This window comes from Strix aluco, chromosome 9 (genome assembly GCF_031877795.1).
Source record: "Strix aluco isolate bStrAlu1 chromosome 9, bStrAlu1.hap1, whole genome shotgun sequence".
In the NCBI taxonomy this organism is placed as follows: domain Eukaryota; kingdom Metazoa; phylum Chordata; class Aves; order Strigiformes; family Strigidae; genus Strix; species Strix aluco.
Genome location: NC_133939.1, coordinates 18,264,195 through 18,286,280, shown reverse-complemented (window position 1 = coordinate 18,286,280; position 22,086 = coordinate 18,264,195). Strand labels below are relative to the sequence as shown.

The window sequence follows — 22,086 nt, the reverse complement described above, 5'->3', positions numbered from 1 at the left end:
TAGAGGAAACGTGGCCAAGTAATGTAGCAGAATTTGGCCCAAGCATTAGGATGAATTTACAAACTGTCTTGAGATCTTTAATTCTTAGAAATACCAGAGACCTTCATTTCTAGAACAGCATTTGTTTGTGCCATCCCTTTCAGGAACCAATCCATAGTACATTTAAACCAGAGCAAAACAGGGAAGGCAAATCAAAACAGTCAGTACCAATTGCTCTAAACTCCCAGGTTTACAATAACATCTTGCTCTGATTGGTTTACAGCATGGAATGGTCCCACTGTGAAAGCCACCATCTCAGAGATGGACTTATCAGGAACAGGGTGAGAATACCTTCCTTATTAGCATCATTTGGTGCAGGAATTGCTTCTAGGGAGAAACAGCTGCCCAGCCCCACATTTCACATGACTTCATCTTCCTCTACCTGCATGTCAGGTAAGAAACTAGTGGCGATGTGTCCTGCAGCATCCTATGATGTTGTGAGTGGACCACGTGTAGCCCTGCTCAGCTCCCATATCCCTGGCTTCTGTCTGACGAATATTACTCACCTTTCCCTTTTCTTCCAGGCTGTCATCATTTTGCTGCTTAGCTGCTGTCTTTAATTCTTCTGTATCCTTTCTCCTGCTGCCAATGAACCAAACTCCACTTTACTTCTCAACTCTGCACAGAAAATGGTGATTAGTTGTGTAAAAAAAAAAAGTGTGAGGTCAAGACAGAGTTTCAGGACAGACACATCTTTTCTTCTTGTGAGCACGTCTTTGAATTTAAGCTGCTGCTATGCATTCAGTGCCGTGCTACGTTGCCACATTTGTGATTAGCTCTGGAGCTGAAATATGCGCTGTGCAGCCAAGATGCACATTTTGCTGATCTGTGCTTTGACATGCCACAAGGTTCATGGGTCAAAAAGTTTATTTCAGTGACAGGTGACATCAACACACGTCTTTGACAAGGGAGGCAGTGTGAAAACATCAGCACCGCTCCCTCTCTTCCCTCTTAGCACAGAAAAATGGGGCTAGTGCTCAGTTTGTTATCTTTATATTTAGCATTGACTCCAAGTAGCATAGCTAGAGAGGATGGAAACACAATCTACTCATTTTCATTTCTGTGTTGCCAGATTGAATCAGGACCAGGCTGATACTGGCCCAGAATTATTACTATTTGCTTAGTACTTTGAGACATCTTTGTATGGTTTTGTTGCCTCTCATCCATTAGCTTGTGGACCACTGTATCCATAGCACAAAAGGCCCTGTCACTCTTCTTGGCCATCTTCGCTTCTCACGGCCATCTTGGGCTGGGAGCCAATGGCATAGACACAAAAGATAAACTGTCTTTTTTATTTCCAAACACATCCTTCTGCATCATAGCATGACTGTTAACAGAAAAAGCTTGCATTTCAATAAACTGTCCTTGTTTGGGATTTTCGCTTTGTTTCGCAAGTCCTTTTTATGGATTCTTAAATGTCATGACCCAGCACCTATCACAAGCACTTAATTCTAGCCCAAAAGACTTGTAAAAAGTACATATATAGAAACTGCTAGTAGAAAGCCTAACATTCCTGAAGAATGTTACTGTCTTCAGTTTTATATGCTACCTTCACTTTGTGGGTTTTGCTTCTCAAAATCTATCTAGCTGCAAGGAGTCATCTTAAATGGAAGTGACACAGTAAAAGCTACTTTGATAGCTTGCAGATTTAAAAATTGCTGTCTTAACATAGTTCTTCCTTCCAAGGTAGAATGTACCTTTAATTGGAAAACATGCATGCATATTGTTAATGCAGGGTCTCTTTTCCATAGTGCTGCCTTAACAGTGAGTCATCTGCTGTCTATATCTACATGAAAATAGGTGGGAATCAGCTTCGTTTCTGAAATTCCCTCATATATTGACTGAAAATCTGTGGTGGTTATTTTAAAATGTTTCACTTCCCTAGACAAGATATGAACATAAGTGCAACAAAAGTAGTGTTGGATGTTCTCCCTGAACCAGTCATGTAGCTATAAAATGCTGGGCGTTGCTTGATCTGGTGGAATGTTAAATCCACTTTCAGACTGGTGTCAGAATTGTGCCAATTTTATCAGAAGAGTTTATTGTCTCAAGAAATAAAAATAGATTGAAGGCACCATCAGTTGGAATATCTCAGCTGTTTATCTCACAGCCATATGAATCAGTATCAGCTGAGCACCTTACTTGTGGAGATCAGCTTTTTATAAAAAAAAATATAGTTTTAATTTGAAAAGAAAAAAGTTATTGGATTATTTCTTAGAATTTTGGGGCAAACCCTTCAAAACTGGAAAAAAATTTCCTCTTTTTTGAACTTCAATATTGTCTTTATTTCCCATACTAAACCCAGAACTAGACTATTTCTAATGACACACTCACTGTTTAGTGAAACTGTGACTAATCCTAGCAATCAGAATGTATCAAATAACATGCCTTTACTCCGTGCCAGCTCAATCAAAAATTCCTGAGGATAGGTCTACTGCTTTGGCCGTAACACCTTCTGGACCCCGCACTATTCATGTTGGTTTGTAAGTGACAAATGTGTGACCTTGTGTGAGGAATCAGGGGTCAATGGAAAGGGTGACATAATTTGAAGAGCCTGGTAGGTCAAGTTCCTGCGGGACAGCTTAATGACAGAAGCGGGAGATTTCTGTGACTCAGACCAGAGTGATGTAACAGTACTGCTACATGTTTTAGTGGAAGAAGAGAAGGAGTAGAAGTACGATAAAGCAAAACTAGCAAGCATGTGTACTGACGTGTCATTCCTGAGATTTTAAAGACAAGGTCTGAGAAACCCAATATAGTTTCCACAGGGAAGACTCATGAAGAATGAGATTGCTCAACACTTAGACAAGTGAACCCTTGCTAACTCCTGCTCTCTGAATAAGAACTTGTCTACTAAAGGAATTAAGGAAAACATTGAGCCAGCTCAATTGATTTGCAAACTAGTGTTGAAAGAATTACAGAAATTGCTTGCAAGAGCACGAGGGCAGCAGGGAGGCAAGTTTGTCTTTCTCTTGGATGATACCAAAAAGAGCTTCATGTCTTGTGTCTTTATCTCCTCCAATTTCTTTTTTTTTTTTTTCTTCATAGTTGAGAAAAATCACGTTATGTTTGTTTATTCATATATGGTTAAGACAATAAAACTCTTGGTTGCCCTAACTTAATTATACTGTAAGTATAATTAAACTACAGTAGTGTTGAGGATGTCTGTTCCTTGGGCACTCTGCCAGCTAAGTAACCACCATATGCCTTTTTCATTATCTGGGAAGCTTCCTTATCAGCTTTCTCCAGAAGGTGTCAAAAAGGTATCTGTAAGTTGTTGCTAAATCTAAGTCAATTTAGAGCAGGAAATTAAATGTTAACATTCTAACGCTATTCTTTTTTTCTTCTTTTGTTGTTTTGTTTGTTTGTTTTGGTTTTTTTCCTCAAAAAAAAAAAAAGCAGTGTGCTGGTAACATATGTCCCATTCTAAGGTCAGTAGCAGCCCATGAAGATGGCTAATTACTCAGATCTGCGTCTTTCACACCTCCCAGTCAGAGATGATGATAGTTGTGTGTATCAGCATCCATTTCTGAAATCTTTTAGATTATATGCTTTTGTAGGAAGAGCACAGCGATAAATTTATTTTGAAATAGAAAAAGTATGTATTATCTAAAAAGAAGAGCCACAACCTTACAGTAGCTTCAAATGGTACCAAAGTGTCTGGAGCTTTGTTATAGGATCACCAATCAGTGGAGAGCCTAAAAGCAAATCTTAATACCAGGTCTTAGACATCTTCTTGGAGTCAAAGGAGATGACAATATGGCTGCATTTCTCCTCCTGCTTTTTCTGCTGCCCACTGTCCCACTCACTCTTGTGAAGTGCTAAGCTTCAGCCAGCTGAGTCTCAGCCATCCTCCGGGCTTCACCCTGTGTTGTGAAATACTGAAATGCCTATGTTACCAACATTCAGTTGTCTGCTGTCAGCTTACTTGCAGCAACACAGCCGCTGACTCTTACCAGCCTCATCAACACCAATCTCTGACAGAATGGAGCCCTACAGAGATCCTGCTTAAAGAGCTTGAGATAAGACCTGTAAAAACTGAGAGGAGTAAATGCCTGTAAGTGCCACCTTGCGTCTTTCCAACAGAAAAAAGAGAAAGAAACTGAGTGTTTAGAACTACAGTAGCTGGTCAGCAACACCTCATGGTCATATGCAGTAAAGGTACCCCATAAAACCAATAATATCTTGTAGTTAGATCATGGTTATCTTTTTTCCCGACATCCTGCTCACGTTTTATACACATCAGTCAAGTACCACTGTGTCCTTGGACTTCCAGCAACAAGCCACCATCTAAATGCAGGTAGCACTGTAAAACAGAGCATAGTCCAGTTCTCTTCCAGTGGCAGTGTTTTTAGCTGTGTTTCAGCAGTCTGGCATTGTTTGGCTCTGCTGGCTTGATTCTGCTGCAGCTCTAGTATCCATGGATCCCATTTGAACCTCTGCAGCTGCCATCACTGCTCTGTTATGCCCTGCAGTGGAAAACAGTCCCAACCTGCCTGCTCTGGCCTGACATCAGTGTGGGTGCTCTTTGTGGCTAATGTGTATTTCTGCAGCACTACACTAGGCCATGATTCCATATCTGCCTGTACTGAGAGATGCAACAGAAATATGTGTTTCGTCTCTCCTTGTTCATCATCAAAACCAGCCTCTCGTTCTCCGCTGACCTTTTTTTCCCCCTGATACCTCAGTCACAGAGTGTGGCAAAAACATGTTTTATAGTGAACTGTCCTGATTTAGCACTTTATGTCAGCTCTGCAAAATTCTGCAGCCATCTTCATCTGGGAACTGAGCTGTATTACAATACAATTAAACTCTTGTCTTTTTCTAATCACTCTGATCAAGACAAATGATAAAATCAAATATTTTGCTCCCTGGCTGGCAAATTTTTCCCACCTATTACAAAGCTGCATTTGAAATTTCCTTTTACTGTCCATTGCTTGTAGGAAGAGCTTTTGGCAAGTCAGAGTAAAAACTATTTTGAAATACTGTGCCTACCCATTTAGAGAATAAAGTCACTATGAACTGTTAAGCAGTCTGCACAGGTTAGAATTTTAGACCCAAAACTGGGTGTACAACTGCTATGTGAATCAATTAAAAACTGAATTTTTTTTAAAAAAAAAAAAAAGGGCAAAAGAGAAAATATACTTATTCTAGTGAGACAAACAGGGAAAAAAATAGGTCCTCTGGTACTGCCTGGGGAAGATAGGCAACTTCATAGCTCACACTTTACAATCATTTCAATAACTGAAATGAAGTGTCTGAAAGACTTAAGTTCTTGTGACTTGCTTTACAAAACACACTCCTTTCTGATACTTATCTTACAATAGTGTTGGTCTACTAAAAATGCAATAATTAATTTATTCCTGAAGTTAATGCAGTCCTAAAGTTATTCCTGTTGTCCCTGAGAAATAAAGTTTAAAAAAAAATAATTCAGGACATCAGATTTCTGTACTGTAGTTTGCAAAAGTGAGAGGTTAGAGGAATGGTGATGCTGCTGAAAATCTTTCCACTCCCATGGCTGTCTGAATCTTGAAAGAAAAAAAGAACAAAAACCCAACAAAACCCTAGACCTTTAATTATAACCTAATCATCTTGATCAGAGCAATAAATATAACAAATATGAGGCAAGAATGTGTGTGAGAGTGCAGGACAGAGAAAGGTTTAGGGCAAGGATCAGTGGAAAATCTTTAGAAATGATGTAAGAGAAAGCAAAGGCAGGGATTGGAGTTTGTAGCCTACAGCAGAGACTATAAAAACTCTGAAAGAAAGCTGAACATTAGGGATAAGTTAGGGGGAAGATCATAGCAGGACCATTAAGGTTGGAATTGCTTGTATCCAATGCAAGGTAAGAGGAGTGAGGACACAGATGGGTTGGGGATGTTTTATGTTTTCTGCTCTGTTTACAAAAGCTTTCTTCCTTTCTGTGCTTTCTTCCTTTTAATTTTTTCAAGTTTTTTGTATTAACAGGCATGCACAAGGTATACACATGCCCATGTCTGATGGGAAAAGCACAGCTTCTTTTTCCAGTTTGGGATTAAGATAATAAAATGCCTATCACTTAGTATTTTTGGTACTAAAACTGAACTAATAATAATCAGTGGAAACTTATTTCCTTCAGTTAATCAGCCAATATTCAAACAAGATGTGTCAGTGCATTCTACAACAGTGACTAGTTGCTTTCATGCTTTTGCAGTGCTTTGCAGTAAACTGCTGTCCTGTTTATATTGTTATGGATTTTCCTCTGTATATGTTATTGTGAAATGCTTATTACTTTTTAAAATAAGCTGAAGAGCTATGACAGAATTGTTTCTTTGCATTACTAAATACCATATGTGGTAGACAAGTTTGCTGCATATAAGATAAATGAGTTAGGGAAAATCTTTAATTTATGGATCTGCAAAGGGGTTTTATTATATCCCATATAAGATAAATGTTGGTCTAGATTCTGCCACATTCCTGCAATAACAGGATAACCCTGCAAAAACATTCCTATATTAACAGAGTAATTATCATTATCCAGTGATCTGAATACTTCAGCTTTGTACCACTGTAAACAAAGCCAGACTGATTCAGTGATAGTCACTGTAATTTCTCCATTCTGAGTTCAAAACTATTTCACTGTTTCTTTTTGCCTCCCAGACTGGAGTTGTACAAGTAAATACATGTGAATAACCTTCAGTTTAGATGTCCAGAGGCTACAGTAAAGTTCAGAATCTACTAATTTTGAAAGTGCAAGCACACGGTGCCTTTAGCTTTCCGTACTTGGCTTTTCACCCTGTCCTCTCATGGGGAGTGCAGAGCTGAAAGCTGAGGAGCTGCCTGGACGTTTTGTGCCCCTGCCCACTGATTCACTCAGGAAGCCTGGGGCAAATTATTACATTTATCTGTCTCTGCTTACCTGTATTCAAAATGCAGCTCAGCCTACTTTTCTTGTAAAATACTTAGAATATCATGAGGAATAACAGGCAAAAAAACCCCAACAAAACCAAACCAAGCAAATCCATGGCGTAAATGATGGGAAAACTGAAAATTGTATCTGGCTGGACCAGGTGTTCTTCAGTATTTATAAATACCTGCTACACTGATTTCAGCAGATCAGGCTTTTGTTTTCACTCTCTGAATGAAAGACAAGTGTACCTCTCTGGGCTTCTTAAACAGCAAATCAAAAAATTTGGACCATACAACAGTTGTAAGAGCTCTCTTGATTGACCCTGACAAAGATTGCAAGTGACTGCAGCTTTCCTTTTCTTCTCAGTCAACCCAGAGAAACAGATTACTCTCTAATTTCCATTTGCAATCCATCTTCACCGAGACTTTTATTCTTCAAGTAATATCCTTGATCAGGGCATTTAAGTGTTTGTGTGGTAAATCAGCATCAGTGTTTGAGTCCTGCTAAGAAATTCCAATGCCATTCTTATCTCTTAAGAGCTTATCTTGAAGGATATTTTTACTAGACTTTAAATGGTCTATATTTTCATATTGATATCATATTCTGCTAATACATTCTTCATACCAGGTATGAAGATCTTCCACTTATCATTCCAGTGCTGTTTAGGAAAGGACATGATTTTTCTAATACAGCAAACCACAATATATTTCTTGATTTTATTGATAGAAGGATTTCTTATTTTTATTTCAAATGCTGAAGATGGCACTCTAACAATGAATAGTTTTTAGTTATGGTAAAGATGAAGGAAGAAAGCTAAATGTAAAGTTGTTAGAAACATTAAGAAAAGTTGACATGGTCAGTCAATACATACATAAACAGTGTAGAGTTAAGAGTTTGTCGGCAATGAAGACTAATAATGGTGGGTTTTTTTCCATTGTGCATACCAGGAATACTGCTGCTTGCTCAGTTATCTTACTTAGGAAAGGTGGAAATAGGTTCTTCCCATTAAGAGGTATTTTCTTATACTTCATAGCACCCTCTTACTTAATAGTCCCTAGGCTTCTAGATGGGTTTTATCACTTCTGTTTGCATCTCCTGCTTCATAGTCTCCTACTTTTATGGTATTGATGTGAATTTGGGGGTTTTAATTTCTAAAATCTGTTGCTAAAAATTGATTACACAGTGTAGTCAGTTTTGCAAAATGTACACCTTGTCTCCTTCCTGCCCATTCTAAGGAAAAGTGTCCTTATTTCTTCTGCATGGCCATTTGGTTTCATGCTCTTTATTCAAATGAAGAGATGAGGACCATGGCTGACTGGTCTTCCACAATTATTTGTTTCCTGAATCCTGCTCGTGTCTGTTAAGCAAATGTACCCCAGCAAGGCTGTGCTCATTTGTACGCTTTCCAAATTCCACATGGGAACTAGAGGGCCATGTTTTCAGCCTTTTGCCATACAAGCCATGCAATTCACATGCTGCTCCCACAAACGTTGTGTCTTCCGTGGGCAGGGTCCATGCAGAGTCTAGTCAAGCCCTGCAGGGACTAAGCCATCGCTGAATCTGTTTTATCTGAGTACAGGTGGTAGGAACAGTTGTATACTTGAGCTTCCTCTAACCACATCTGTGTCTACTAAAAGCACAGCTATCAATAGTTGATTCAGCTTTTACAATAGGTACTTTAGTAAAATACAGGCAAAAATGACTTTCATGGTGACATGCAAACACATCAAGACCAAACACTGGAAATCATATTGTTACAGTGAATGCAATTATTGAAATGAAGATGTTGAAAAGCCAGGTTTAAACCTGGCCAGCAACCAAACACCACACAGCCACTAACTCACCCTCCCCCTGCCCCAGGGGGAGAATTGGAGGTGTAAAGGTAAGGAGACTCATAGTTTAAGATAAAACCAATTTAATAGCTGAAATAAAGTAAAATTAAAATAATTATTATAATGATGATGATAATAATAGACTATACAAATGAGTGATATACAATGTAATTGCACCACCTGCTAACCAACACCCAGGCCATTCCTGGCTAGTGATCCTGGAGGAGAGAGAATCCCAAAACCACAAGCCCAGGGGATCTAGCTTCCCCACCAACCCTCATCCATATACTGAGCATGACATTATATGATATGGAATATTCCATTGGCCAGTTTGGGTCTATTTCTCTGGCTGTGCTCCCTTTCAGCTTCTTGTGGATGGGCAGGACATGAGAAGTTGAAAAGTCCTTGATTTCTTAGCAACAGCTAAAAACATCAGTATATTATCAACATTCTTCTCAGACCAAATCCCATTCTGAATCCAAAACACAACACTATTCTAGCTACTAAGAAGAAATATTTAGCACTATCCTAGCTGAAACCAGGACAGCAATGACTATTTGAAACGTCTTCTTGAGAAACCTTTAAGGAACTTCATTTGCAGAAAGTGGAACATCCTTGGCCTTGAAATACTCTCTGACAAAATGTTTCATTTGGGATGCAGAAATACCTAGTCATTATCTCAAAATCACTAGTCATACACCTCTTGCATAAGTTCATGAATTTTAAGTTCTCTCTGATTACATCAGATGAAACCTACCTGCATCTGTTTATCTACATAGTTGGGAAACTGAAAATAGAGGGAAATTTACATTGTAGAAGTTGACAGTGTCTGTACCATGTATCTGATAAAATACATGGTATTGTTTAAAAATCTCCACTTACTCCAGGAAACACATTTCTAGTAACATAAAATGCCCAACACTGACTGCTTCCATTTCATTTTGCCACAAAGTCCCATGCTTCAATGTCTTGCTTTCATCTTTTTAGAAAGCAGTATGTAAGAAGTGCTCTATATCTCATCTGTGGGATGAGAACAAAAGAACTACTCTAACCTGGTTTTGGACTCTGCTTTTTTTTTTTTTTTTTTCTGAGGGTAGGATTTAATTTTATTTTTCTCTCTTTTCTTTGATATTTACATGACTAGAAAATTACACTTGAGATATACATGGTCTCTTAGGAGTTTCTGAAATCACTGGGACTGCTGCTATGGGCATATTTTTGGCTTTGTGGTAATGAATATGCTCAGAGGATCCATCCTACAGCTTTTAAGGCAAATTTGTTTCAGCAGGAGCAGACTTATTCTCAGAGATTCACTCAAACCATTTATAAGTTGTTCTTTTGGTAAGATACTCATCCATCATCATTTTTTTTGGCCAAGATAGATTCCCATCAGGTGTACAATCCAAGGCTAGTGAGGCCAATGTTAGGACTCAATAGTACATTTGATTAAGATAGGTGGCAGCACTTAATATTCTATTTTGTGACACTGGAGCAGCGACAAAATACCTCAGTAACTGGATTGCAGGCACATTTGTGATTTCCCTGAGCTGGGTAGAATCTGCATGCTATGAGAGAGCCTCATGGCTAACAGGTGATGGAGAGGCTCACCAGTACCATCCCAGTGCTCATATAGCAGAAGGACTGGAGTCCTAAAGGGCACTCCCAGAAGCTTTCTAGTGCCTATGGGACAGTCATGTCTTGGCTCTACATCAGGTCAGCTTGGAAGCATACAGCACAAAACCTCAAGGACTTCTGGGCTGAGGCACAACGTGCTCATTGCAAGAGCAAGGTTCTCATTTGCAGGTGAGCTTGGGCATGTCCCTTGTTGGTGTTGCAACAAGCAGAGCATAGTCATCAATATATAGTGGCAGCCACAGTGAAAGATTACAGTGCAAGGCATGATGTCTTGCCTCGGTTCTCTTGCTAACAGGCCAGAAAGAAAAATAAAGCTCTTGTGATTTATACTTGTGGAGTAATCTCCACAGTAATGTGAAATATGATAGTTCAAATGGGTAAGAACAATGACAGCTGTTACCATTTTTGACAAGGAATGGGTTTGGAGCTTAGTGATGAATTGCATGCTGTCTGGGGTTTCTTCAGCCCACTTATCTTCAGGATGTCATTTTGTTTTTTGTTTTTTTCTTTAAAAGAAAAACATCTTTTAAGTCCTTTGGTTTGATGTTGGAGACTTAACAGTTTCTGTTTGGTAAAGAGTTTTGCTTTCTTGTGATTTTTTCTTGGAAAATGGCTCTGCGCAGATTCCTAAGAAAAAGTTTTGAATGTTTATCCTGCTTTGATAAGGTAGAATAATGTTCCTCCTTTTATCTTTAATTTTATTTTAATTGGACCTGCAACAAAGATACCTGATTATATGAGGAATTTTAGTTTTGACGCATTTCAAGCTAAGATATCACTAAAACACATAAATATGTCTGAATTTCAGACTTGCAATTACATTTAGTGAAGGGTAAAGCATATTTTATGTCAGCTAGCACCAGACCAGACCCTGAGATACTAAAGGCATGGAATTATACCCCTATCCCTTGACCTATCTCTGTGAAATTGGTGGTGAAGAGTTTTCCAGAAGAAGGATGGAAATTCAATACAAGTGGTAAGGGTGTGTCTTGCAAAGGCCCATGTGGTTGTCAGAGCTTTGCTTATTGTCTTCAGTAACAAATACTGTCAAGCCTCACTTTAGGGTCTCTTTTGGAGTGGGTCAAGGTAAAATGTGGATGGGGTGAAGCAATAACCAGTGCATGGCTGGGAAATGCCCCTTTTGGCAGGAGGGCTCTGCTTATCCAGTTGCAACAGATGAGCTCAAGAAGAAAAAGCAACAACAGTTTTTAACAACTAAGATCCTATGACATGGCTGAAGGTGGAAAGCTAAATCCCAGACTGGCAGAAGACAGTGTGATTTTAATTATGTTTACATACTCCTCACTGCACCCTTAGTTTTGCAAATGCTTTTCTAGAGCTAAACTGCTCCACTAGAACAACCCTGCTTCTTTCTCCCACCTTGGTCCCATCACCGCATGAAAATCAGCACAACAGGACCTTCCTGGACTTAAGTTTTGCTCCCTTTTGAACCAGTGACATTGCTTCTTAGCTACTCATTTCCATGGGAACTAGAGCCAAGCTTTAAGTCCTTGCAATTTCCTTCGCTTCAAATTTCACTGGCGTCAAGTTCTGACCAGTTAATCAAATGTCTTTTGTGTTGCAGGTGCCTTAATGTTTATTTTGAGTAGTGTACCAGTTGCTATTTTTAGCTCTTTGGTCTTTGGGTTGAATGAATACCAGCACAGACCTTAAACCATAATAAACATGTGTTTTTAACCTTGCCATTTATTTTTATGTCTCTGTATCCAAATAATCAGGATGTGGTTACCTGTGAAGGTAGTAGACTACTACTTCAAATTTCAATGCACACCCACACACAAAAATATACATTGTAGAGAGTTACAGCTTTAAAAACACCCAGACAGCCCCTTGTCTGACTTTAATGGCTGTTGCCATCAGATTGAGAGATAGTGGTACCACCTGGCTTACTGCTTTGACTTTGTCCTTTGATTCCAGTGAACTAAGTCTGCTGCACCCCTACAGAATAATGAGCAGCTTCCTTCCTCATGCCTGATCCCTCATGGGCAATATAAAAACCAATAAAATAAAATGGGGTAACCAAATAATAAAATTACATGTAACATGTATGGAAAAAGCCAAGCAAGAAACAGTTTCAAGAAACAGTTTCAAGAAACAACACTACAAATGTTATATCTTTACTTTTTAATATTGGACTCCAAGCACTTGTGGCTTTTCTCCTTTGTGGCATGGGGAAAAAGTAGAAAGCCAAATGTTTTTTACCATGTGTTTTCTGCCTGATCTAATGGGAGATTTTCTACGCAGAGGATGAAATAACTATTGTGTATCATAGAAATATATTTGTACATCCTTTCTATTTCTGCTTTTGCTAAGCAGAGAGTCAGCAAAGAATCACAGAATTGTCTAGGTTGGAAAAGACCTTGAAGATCATCCAGTCCAAGGTCTTTTGGCAGAATCAGATTTGAATTATACTCCAGGGCAGGACCTGGAGACAGAGTAATTAGCAAATTAGCAGATACCTTTGGCATTACAGGCCCCAGCCTTGTTCTTATTAAAGTCAGATGAAATATTCCCACCTGGGTGAGTTGGAGGTACATCAGGTTTTAAGATCTAGATTCAAACAAGGGTTTAAACAATGTAGCCTAAACCCATGGCCAAAGATAACCCCTGCAGCAAGCAGCTTCTTGATCCTGAGCCTCCCAAAAGTTGAGTCTCCCTGCATTATTTAAAGGCTCTGTAGGCATCTGCGGTTTCATGGCACGTGGTCAGAACACCACTAGTCTGAGCAATGTATTCCCATGTAAACTTTTCCCAGGTGTGGGAGCTGGATAACTTTATTCCAGGATCCCAAGAAGATCCTGGAAGTTGTGGCTACCATTAACTCATGTTGAGGACTGGTGAAATGCAGCTTTGCTTTCAAAATGTTGCTGGAGAGTTATGTGATTTCCATAACAGCTTTAAGCATCTACCTAGCATGTGAGGAGGTCAGGGTCAGCCTGGGTGGCTATGAGCCAAAGTCTCCCTGCTTACAAGTGACTGTCTAGTTCATCTGTTTTTAACACAAGTTTGCATTCATTACTGCTGCGACTTCAAGGGCTGGGCCATTGTGTAGTAAGGAATTAAAAGATTTGCAGGGCTGTAAAGGAGGAAAGAGGAAGGAGTTGATTCTGCACCCAAAGGTGATGAGCATTCAGCTGGCACTACTTGGTTGCTAGGTTTTATGCAGTGACTCTGTAAGATAAAATATATTAACAGCCACGGGAACAGAATCTCCCTTTGTTTTCACTTTTAGACCTTTGGAGAAAAGTTCCCCTGGGAAAGTAGCTGTGAAGTTATTAACAGATTGTTCTCCCTTGCAGATGCTGCAGTTCCAGCTTGTTGTGGTGCACTTGGCCCTTGTGATTACCCTGCTGCAGTGGCACTCTAGCTCAGTGCTCCTTGTGGAGGCAGCTCTGAAGGTAGGTGAATGTTTCTGGTGGTTGTCACATAACTTTGCTCTTCCTCAGGTTGTTCTTGGCCACAGAGTGTGGAAGACACCATAGTATCCAAATAGTGTTGGAAGGTGAACGATCAGTACTGACTCTGCAAGGGCAAAGGAGGAGCCTAGTGAAAAGTGATGCAAATTGCATGGCTCTGGGACGACAGACAGAATGAAGTCTCACCCAGATTCATGCAGCCTCTCCTGAAACACCATGGGATTTTCTGTGTGTCAAAACATTGGGCTATGACTCTGGATAGAGAACTGCCTGCAGAGGGGAAGGAGGTGGTGACGCGGGGGAAAGCAAACTCCTCTAACACTGAAGGGAAGGTTTCATTCTTCTTTTTAAAGACAAATAATATGAGAAGTCTGAAGCTTTCAGAAGCCATAAGGAGATCACTGAGAGAAGACCACTTGCACAAAAGTTACAGATTAAAGGAGACAGAATAGACCAGGACAGAGAAGGAGCAAAGTAACTTGCCTAAGCTTCCATAGGAAAGCAGTGGATGAAGTGGGAGAATTGTCTCATGTTTCATCCAGGACAGTATGCAGGGGTTGCACCTGAATATACTTCTACTGCATTCTCTTTTTTCTATGTCATCTTGACATAAAACAGGTTTGGCAGGAAAGGTATTTATGTAACGGTTTCATGCCATAAAAACCCCAAGGATCTAAAAGTTTAATCAAAGTAGCACTGTTTGGCTGTAGGGTCTCTACATAGATTTTAAGATCACCTTAGAAGTTAGATGCATACTAAAGAGTACTGATGGAGCCTTCTACCGTTCTCTCTGTCTTTAAATGAGCATGCCCTGATTATACCAAATGATACTTATTATAGAAAATAGGGCTTGGGAGAACAACTCCTCACATCAGCGCTGCAGCAGCTGTTGTTCTGATGCCACAGAGACCTGATATCGTGTCTCTACCAATGATAGATTTTTGTGAAAAAATCTTATAAACAGAACATCTTCAGAGACTTTCTGATCCAGAGACTTGCACTGGACCAGGGCATGTTTTAGCTGCTGATGGGCCTGAATTTGTCTTTGAAACAGTTCAAAATCTTGGTATCTGTGATGTCCTTTGGCAATGCATTCTACTTCATCTGTGTGCTGTGTTTAAAACATAGCTCCTTATATTTATTTTAAATCCACCATCTGGTGATTTCACTGGGTGGAATGAGGAGCTCTTTTTCTTGAGGAAAAAATTACGAGCCTTTATTCTGCTCTTTGCTGTTCACAAGTTTATAAACCTTCCACTATACCCCACACTTATCTCTGCTTATCTGTGAAGTTGTACTTCGTTCAGTGGTTCACCATAGGAAAACTGTTGTCTACTTCTGATGATCATTTTAGCTGTCTCTTCTTACAATTCTATTATATCCTTTTTTAAGACAAAGTAAGTGGGACTACACAAATTACTCAAGAGCAGAGGCCATTTTTGACCTTCTAGTTTCAAGTGTTATTGTAGATATTTATCCCCACTAACTAAAGGGAAGAGTTCAGTCTTTTTTAAAGACATAATTTTGTTGCAAACTTCTATGAAAGTTTTATAACCCTGAAAGGGAACAGAAGGGATTGCTCAGTGAACTTGAGGCTCATAAAAAGTAGTCAGAGGACAGTATGAGATGCTTTACAAAAGTATTAACAGTGCTACATCATTTGTGTGATCATTGTGGTTGTGTGTTCCTCCTTATAAAGATCACAGTTTTATACACACTAACACTGGTTATGCCACCCATCAGTAGTGGGAAATGTCACCACCACAAATATGGTGTGTAGGGACAAGCATACTACATCATCTATGTGATGGCTTCCTTTACATTTTTACTAAACCTGCTGTGTATGTATGAGAAAGATAGTGGTGTGCATTTAAAGATAGAGGAAAACCTGCTTCAAGGCATATAATACAAGTTTTGGTTAAAAATTTTTGTCTAAATCTGTGAAGATTGAGTGGAACAAGAAGGCAAACATTTCATCTGAAGAGAGAATGATTTGAGCTTAACACCTGCTTTCGTAGACTAGCTGCTGCCCTATATTTTTCTGTTATTTGCAAAGAAACTATTTCACTTTGATTTATTTCACTTCTCTTTTGATAGACCCCAATATTCTCAGCTATTCTGGGTAGCAAAGTAGAGTTTGGTTTTGAAAAGGTGTTAAGCCTAATGTCATAACTAAGGTTCAAAATGCTGTGTCAAGTCGACATACGGTTCTTTCCTTTCCTCCTCCCCACATGGTGTTACTGCATGAATTCTTTGAATGTCAGTACTGAGCAAGTTTATCTTGGTATATTTTTTGCATAACAATTCATTAATTTCTCAGCTTCGCATGGAAAATGCTATATAAGTTTTCATTACTGTTTATTAGCATTCATTTAAAAAATGAAAATCAGTTTCCTGAAAAATATCAGGATGGATATTGGAGTCTCATAATGGTGACTGCATTTTTGAAAAGTATTAAATTACTCACCTCATGCTATAAGTGATACTAATTACACTGCTGAGATAGGGATAGTGGGCTGGCCTACAAAAACAAGCTTTGTGAAGTAATAAATTTTGACAATTCTTGCAATAATAATGAAGGCGAGTTCAATTTTATCAAAAAAAAAAAAAAAAAGCCAAACCTTTTATGGCAAACTCCTGTGGGTGGAAAATGGCCATAATTCACAGAAGGAACTTTGTTTTAAAACATTGTCCCATGTTCAGTATCCTAGTGATTATATATTTATAGGACTGCCGCTGTGACACTGGTTGAAATAGTTTTTCTGGAACTTGAGCAGCAAGCAAACATCCGTGCTTTCTTTTACAGCCTTTGGAGCCTTCCGCTGCTCTGGACATGGGAGCACATCCCATTGCCAGTGAAGAGAAGTCAGCCACCAACCTGGCAGCCAAACTGTTCCTTCTTGATGAGCTGGTGTCTCTGGAGAATGAGGTGACCGAGACCAAGAAGAAAAGAAGTTTCCCAGGATTTGGTTCCCCGATCGACAGAATTTCTTCAACTTCTGTGGATGGTAGAGGCAAGCAGAGGTAAATTCTTAGATGCTCCTACCGGTGATAAAGTTGAAAGAAGGCTGTTGGTAGGTGTTCTGGATACAGATGGGCTAGCTTTAGTCAACATCAGGTTTACCAGTCAGTTGTGAGGTGCCTCTGATCAGGGTACCAGAATCCCTTCAGAAACCATCATGGTTGCATGGTGTGTCATCCTTCAGCTGTGATGAATAATACATGCACTAGTTCATTTATCCCTATAATGCCATACAGCTAACAAAGAACATCCAAACACATTCATTTTTTCAGTGCACTTCTTTCCACTGATGTGAACTAACATTCAGTTTAAAACTGCCTTTTTCATCATGAGATTATTTAAAGCAAAAATATGCCGGAGGTTCAAAAGCAGAGGGGCAGGCTAGGTGTTCCTGAGACTGGGGTGAAAAGAAGGTATGGTGGTATGCATGTCTTGAATGATGAGGAACACATCTCATGAAAATGGACAGACAGTAGAACGAACTTGAAGACCTCTATCAATTTATGATAACCCAGGGTTTAATCAGTACAGCAGTAAAGCAATACCTTCACAGTACACTTTGGAGATCAGCATGTTTATAGCAGGGCTATGCAATGATGCTTGATATGGCTGAGGAGAACCAGTGAGTTTGGGGCAAAACTCAAGGGGCTGTTGGCTATATCTGAAAGAGATTAACAGTCCTGCTCTCTTCTTCTGGTAACTGTCTTCTTTTGGATGGAATTCCCAGTGCCACAAAGTATTTAGTAACATGCTTAAAGCTTAATCTGGAAGTGGAAAATATTCACAAGAGCCAGTCAACATTACAAGTATTTTTTTCAAACAGAGTTTTGCAATATTTTCTTGTTGTTTTTCCATTTATCCACCCAGTCTGCTAGTAGGACTTTTTGACTGCAGCCAAAAGTGATAAAATACATAATTCTTAAAACCTTGAGTAGAACTATTCTGTTCTGTGTATCTCTTCAAGAGATCAAAATCAGCTCATTCTTTGTTTGCTTTTTAGCATGTTTCCCCTTTCCAGGGGAAGAAATTCAAGGTCATTTTGAAGATGCAGTGCCTTTTTTGCAAAAGTACATGGTATTTCCAATCTGTCTTACACTTTTTGGTAGAAATCTTGTTTCATTCTATGCGCAGTACAAGGAAAAAAAAAAAAAAAACACACAAAAAAGGGAAATTGTGGTGAAAATTGTCCAAGTTTTCTAACAGCTTGTCTTTGAATAATGAGCTCATGCAAATGAGTGACAAACTGCACAAAATTTCTCCTTTCCCAGCATTATCAGCACAGTTTGCAGTTTTGCATTGAGATTATCACTTTGGGGGAGCTGATTAGCTTTTAAATTTGGGATTGACTCATTTATTAGAACCATCTGCCTTGAGCATTGGTAGTCAGATACTACCATCAGCACAGACCACAGCTCAGATGAGTGCTATGAACCAGTAGTAAGGCTGTACTTCTAGGTGGAAACAGGCAGAGGCTGCTGCACTTGGAGGAGTAAGAGGACTGACCACCCCCTCACTGTCGTGCACACAGTAGATAACAGCTCATTTCTGTACCAGCTGAAGTAGTTACCTTTAGAGACCAGATAATGACTTTTGAAGTGTGAAAGCTGTTAAATAGATTCAGCCCCCTGAACTAATACAGTGTGTGTGGTGTCTGGCAACACAACAGAAACTTTTGGAAAAGAGCAGATCAAATGTAAGTCCACTTAACAGGTTGTTGTGGCACCCACTAGCTACAGGAGAGCCCAGATCCTAAACTTGCTCATCAACATCAATTTATAAAGCTTTGAAAGCATGGGAAAAGCAAGAAAGAAAACGCGAGTCTTCAGAGAAGAGAAAGATCCATAGACAGACGGAGAGAAAGAGACTCCGGGAATCTTAGAAAAGGCTGATTTAAATAGAAAACATCACTTTGTCTCTGTAAGTGCTGAAATAGGCACAGTCTGGTTTGGAAGATGGAAACGGCACGGAGGCTGGGGAGGGAGCGGTGCCTGTCCTGCTGTGGCTCGGGATGGCCACAAGAGGGGAAGCTGCCCTGCCTGCCTGCCTGCACGGCCTGCCTGCACAGCCTGCCTCTCTGCACTGCCTGCCTGCACTGCCTGCACTGCCTGTCTGCCTGCACTGCCTGCACAGCCTGCCTCTCTGCACTGCCTGCCTGCACTGCCTGCACTGCCTGCCTGCCTGCACTGCCTGCACTGCCTGCGCTGCCTGCACTGTCTGCCTGCCTGCCCAGCCTTTCCCGTGGGCATGACCTTACAATTTCCTTCTCTGTTTAACTACAGTGCATGACCGTGTTACAACTGATGATGAGAAACACCACTGCCCTCCCTCCAGTCTAATCTGAGAAATTAATTCCCCTTTTTATCAAGTCAGGCTGGGTATGACTGCAGCAGCCCAAGTCTCCCACCTGACCCCCACCAGCTTGTGCCTACGCCTAAGGGGGAAGAGTGCTGCCCTCGAGACAACAGACTGAGGATCAGCCCTTGGCTTGCTTTCCCTTTGCTTTCTCTATGGCTTAGTGCAACAACACCGGATACGTAGGTGTTTGAGGGAGGGACAGTGAGAGCTATACAAACGGCTCCCCTTTATTTGTGATGTTCTGTAGCCTCTCCAGTGTGACTCATGTGATGCTCCCCCTACGTACATGGTACGCTGTCAATTCCCATTTCTTGACCTCATCTGAAAAGTAGCTAGTAAAGAGGCAGTGTGAAATAGGCTGCTGATGCTGGAATGATGCCTCTGGGCTTCAGCCCACACTCAAGAGGTGTGAGGAAAGGAGACTGCTCAGATGAGACCATGGACTAGACAAATAGTCCTGGACAGGGTGTACAGAGCCCCCAGAGCCATAGGTTGAGTGAGCATTGCAGTGCTACCCCATAGAGTTAGACTCGAGTGCACCATAGCATGCTCTTCTGCCAGTTACTTTGCATTTACCGACTTAAAGAACAAAATTTATTTTTATTTATGTTCCTTGACAAGGGCAGAGAGAGAAAAGAGTTCATCTTCCAGGCCTTCTTTTGGACCTGCATTTCATTGGCAAGTATTTCCAAGGGCAAAAGTTGAGGTTATTCTCAGCTGCAGAAAATCTCACCATTTCCACAATTAAAATAAAAAAATAAAACTTCTGCTGGTGGAAAAAATGCTAAAAAATGCTGAATTGAGATGGGAAAACTTAATTTTTATATTAAAAAAATTAAAATATTTCTGCATGGAACTTCTTTCACACTTTCCTCATGCCCTCATTCATGAAATCACCAGGCAATATACCATATGGAGGCAAAAAATAAACCCCAAACCCTCCCATTTTCAATCTCATCAAAGGGTTGCTACTATACAATTTTGAGAACAGTGCATTGCAGGTAGGAAAATCCTGCTAGGGCTCCTCTGACTTGTCCCCTCTGTTACTGTGCAATACTTTCTACCTCCTTGCTTATCTTAGCCCCGGTTGGCCCTGGAGATTTCAAAGATCCAGGCTAATGGGTCACCTGAAGGATACGATACTATGCGTGGAACAATTCCCCTTTATACACGCAGTGTATCTCTTTTCTGTCATGAATAGCAGTTAACCTGTGAAGTCATTTGTTTGCTGCCAAGTAAGAACAGAGATAGTGGGTCAGCATCAGCCAATCTGTAAAACAGGTGCAACTCCTGCCCATTCTTTGGTAAGACAAGTGAAGCATCTTGTTTTTAAACACATCTTTGGCTGCTCATGCACAGCCGTTCTGTCTGAACAATAAGTTGTTAGTGGGATGAATGGAGGGATCAAAGATGTAGTAACATTTTGATTATTCCTATGATGTATTTCCTGAGTTCTTTCCCTCCTTCTTTGATTTTTTTTTTTCCCCCATGCAGGAAAGTGGTTGAGCTGCCTAAGAGACGATTTGGAGTTCCTCTTGACCGGATTGGAGTGAGCCGTCTTGGCAACACCAAGGGTTAGCAGTTCCTGCAAGTAAGCCAAAGTACTCCGGGTGTGGGTGGCTCGGAGAACCCCACCTGTTCTCAGTTACATGGAGGTACTCAAGTCATGCCAGTAGACTTGGAAAGAGTGGCTTCGGGAATGATGTCTTATAACATGGACTGTGACTGCCAAGTTAGCTTGAATGCCCTAAATTACAACTTAGTTCCCCCCTACAAGAGAACAAGTTTTCCTAATATTTTCATCTCCTGCAGACCACCTTACAGTGTGTTTGTCCAAGCCTTGCATTTCTGACATGGGAAAATGTAATGTTTACTGCTTCTCTGCCTACAGGTGCTTCTGTTCTGAATGATTGATGCTGTATTGGAAACATTGCAGAAATACAGAAGATGCATCACAGCATGTCTTGTCATTGACTAATGATACAACACTCAAGGAATTGATCTCCTGCAAAATCTGTTTCACGTTGCATTTTACTAATGTTGCATTTACAAATAATAACAAATTCAATTCATCAGGTCAGAATGCTCTCACAGTTGTGCACGGTGTTACTGATAGGAGGGAACAGAAAATATGTATATAGTTTAATTGCATGGCATTTATTTCTTAAACTTGCATTATCCTAGCAAGGACTGTTAGATTTTTTGGATTGAAAATAAAACTTCCAGAGATGGCAACAGCAGTTCATGAAAAGCAGACAGTTTGCTTTGCACGTTTCTTTCAAGAGGGTGTTTGTTTGGTAGATGAAGGGAGGATTTAACAGTTAGGGGACAAACCTAGAATTTATTTGAACTGTTGTTCAGGAGAAGATGTCTACTGACTTCACTAGGAGTTAGTCTGAATAAGAACAGTGACAATACCTTAGTATTCATCCTGATGTTTTTAATAGTCTTTCTCTTATCTCTATACCATATTTAGACATGTTTTCATCATATGGCAGATTCTGAAATGTGGCGAGACTTCTAGTTTCCTCCTCTAAGCTGATGAATGCGTTTCACTCCTCCCTATGCGTAACATAGGATAGCATCCAAATATGAAGTCATCTACTTCCAAGGCTATCTGCATCATATGCCTTATTTTAGCCTCTTGATGTGTGCATGGGGCATGACCAGACATCCAGCTCTAAAAGTTCAAGTATTTCTCACTCTGGTAAAATGTAAACATGTCCTCTCCACTTCATTTCAAAGTAAAACAGGCTATCTTAAATCCTGTTTCATGATTTTCACTTCTTTCCAAATTATAAAATTTAGCTAAAAAGAGCTGTTTGCTGACATCCCAATGCTCAGATTCCTAGCTGATGTTTTCTAAACCTCACGGGC

General features: G+C 40.1%; 1 protein-coding gene across 1 annotated transcript; it reads left to right on the top strand.

The window, feature by feature from the left end:
* Positions 1-5,836: 5,836 nt before the first annotated feature.
* Positions 5,837-21,463, top strand: OSTN (osteocrin). The gene is made up of 5 exons (XM_074833962.1): positions 5,837-5,884; positions 13,716-13,814; positions 16,639-16,856; positions 20,704-20,783; positions 21,101-21,463. The coding sequence occupies exons 2-5, from the start codon at positions 13,716-13,718 to the stop codon at positions 21,121-21,123; spliced, it is 420 nt and encodes a 139-aa protein (XP_074690063.1). The 5' UTR covers positions 5,837-5,884; the 3' UTR covers positions 21,124-21,463.
* Positions 21,464-22,086: the final 623 nt, after the last annotated feature.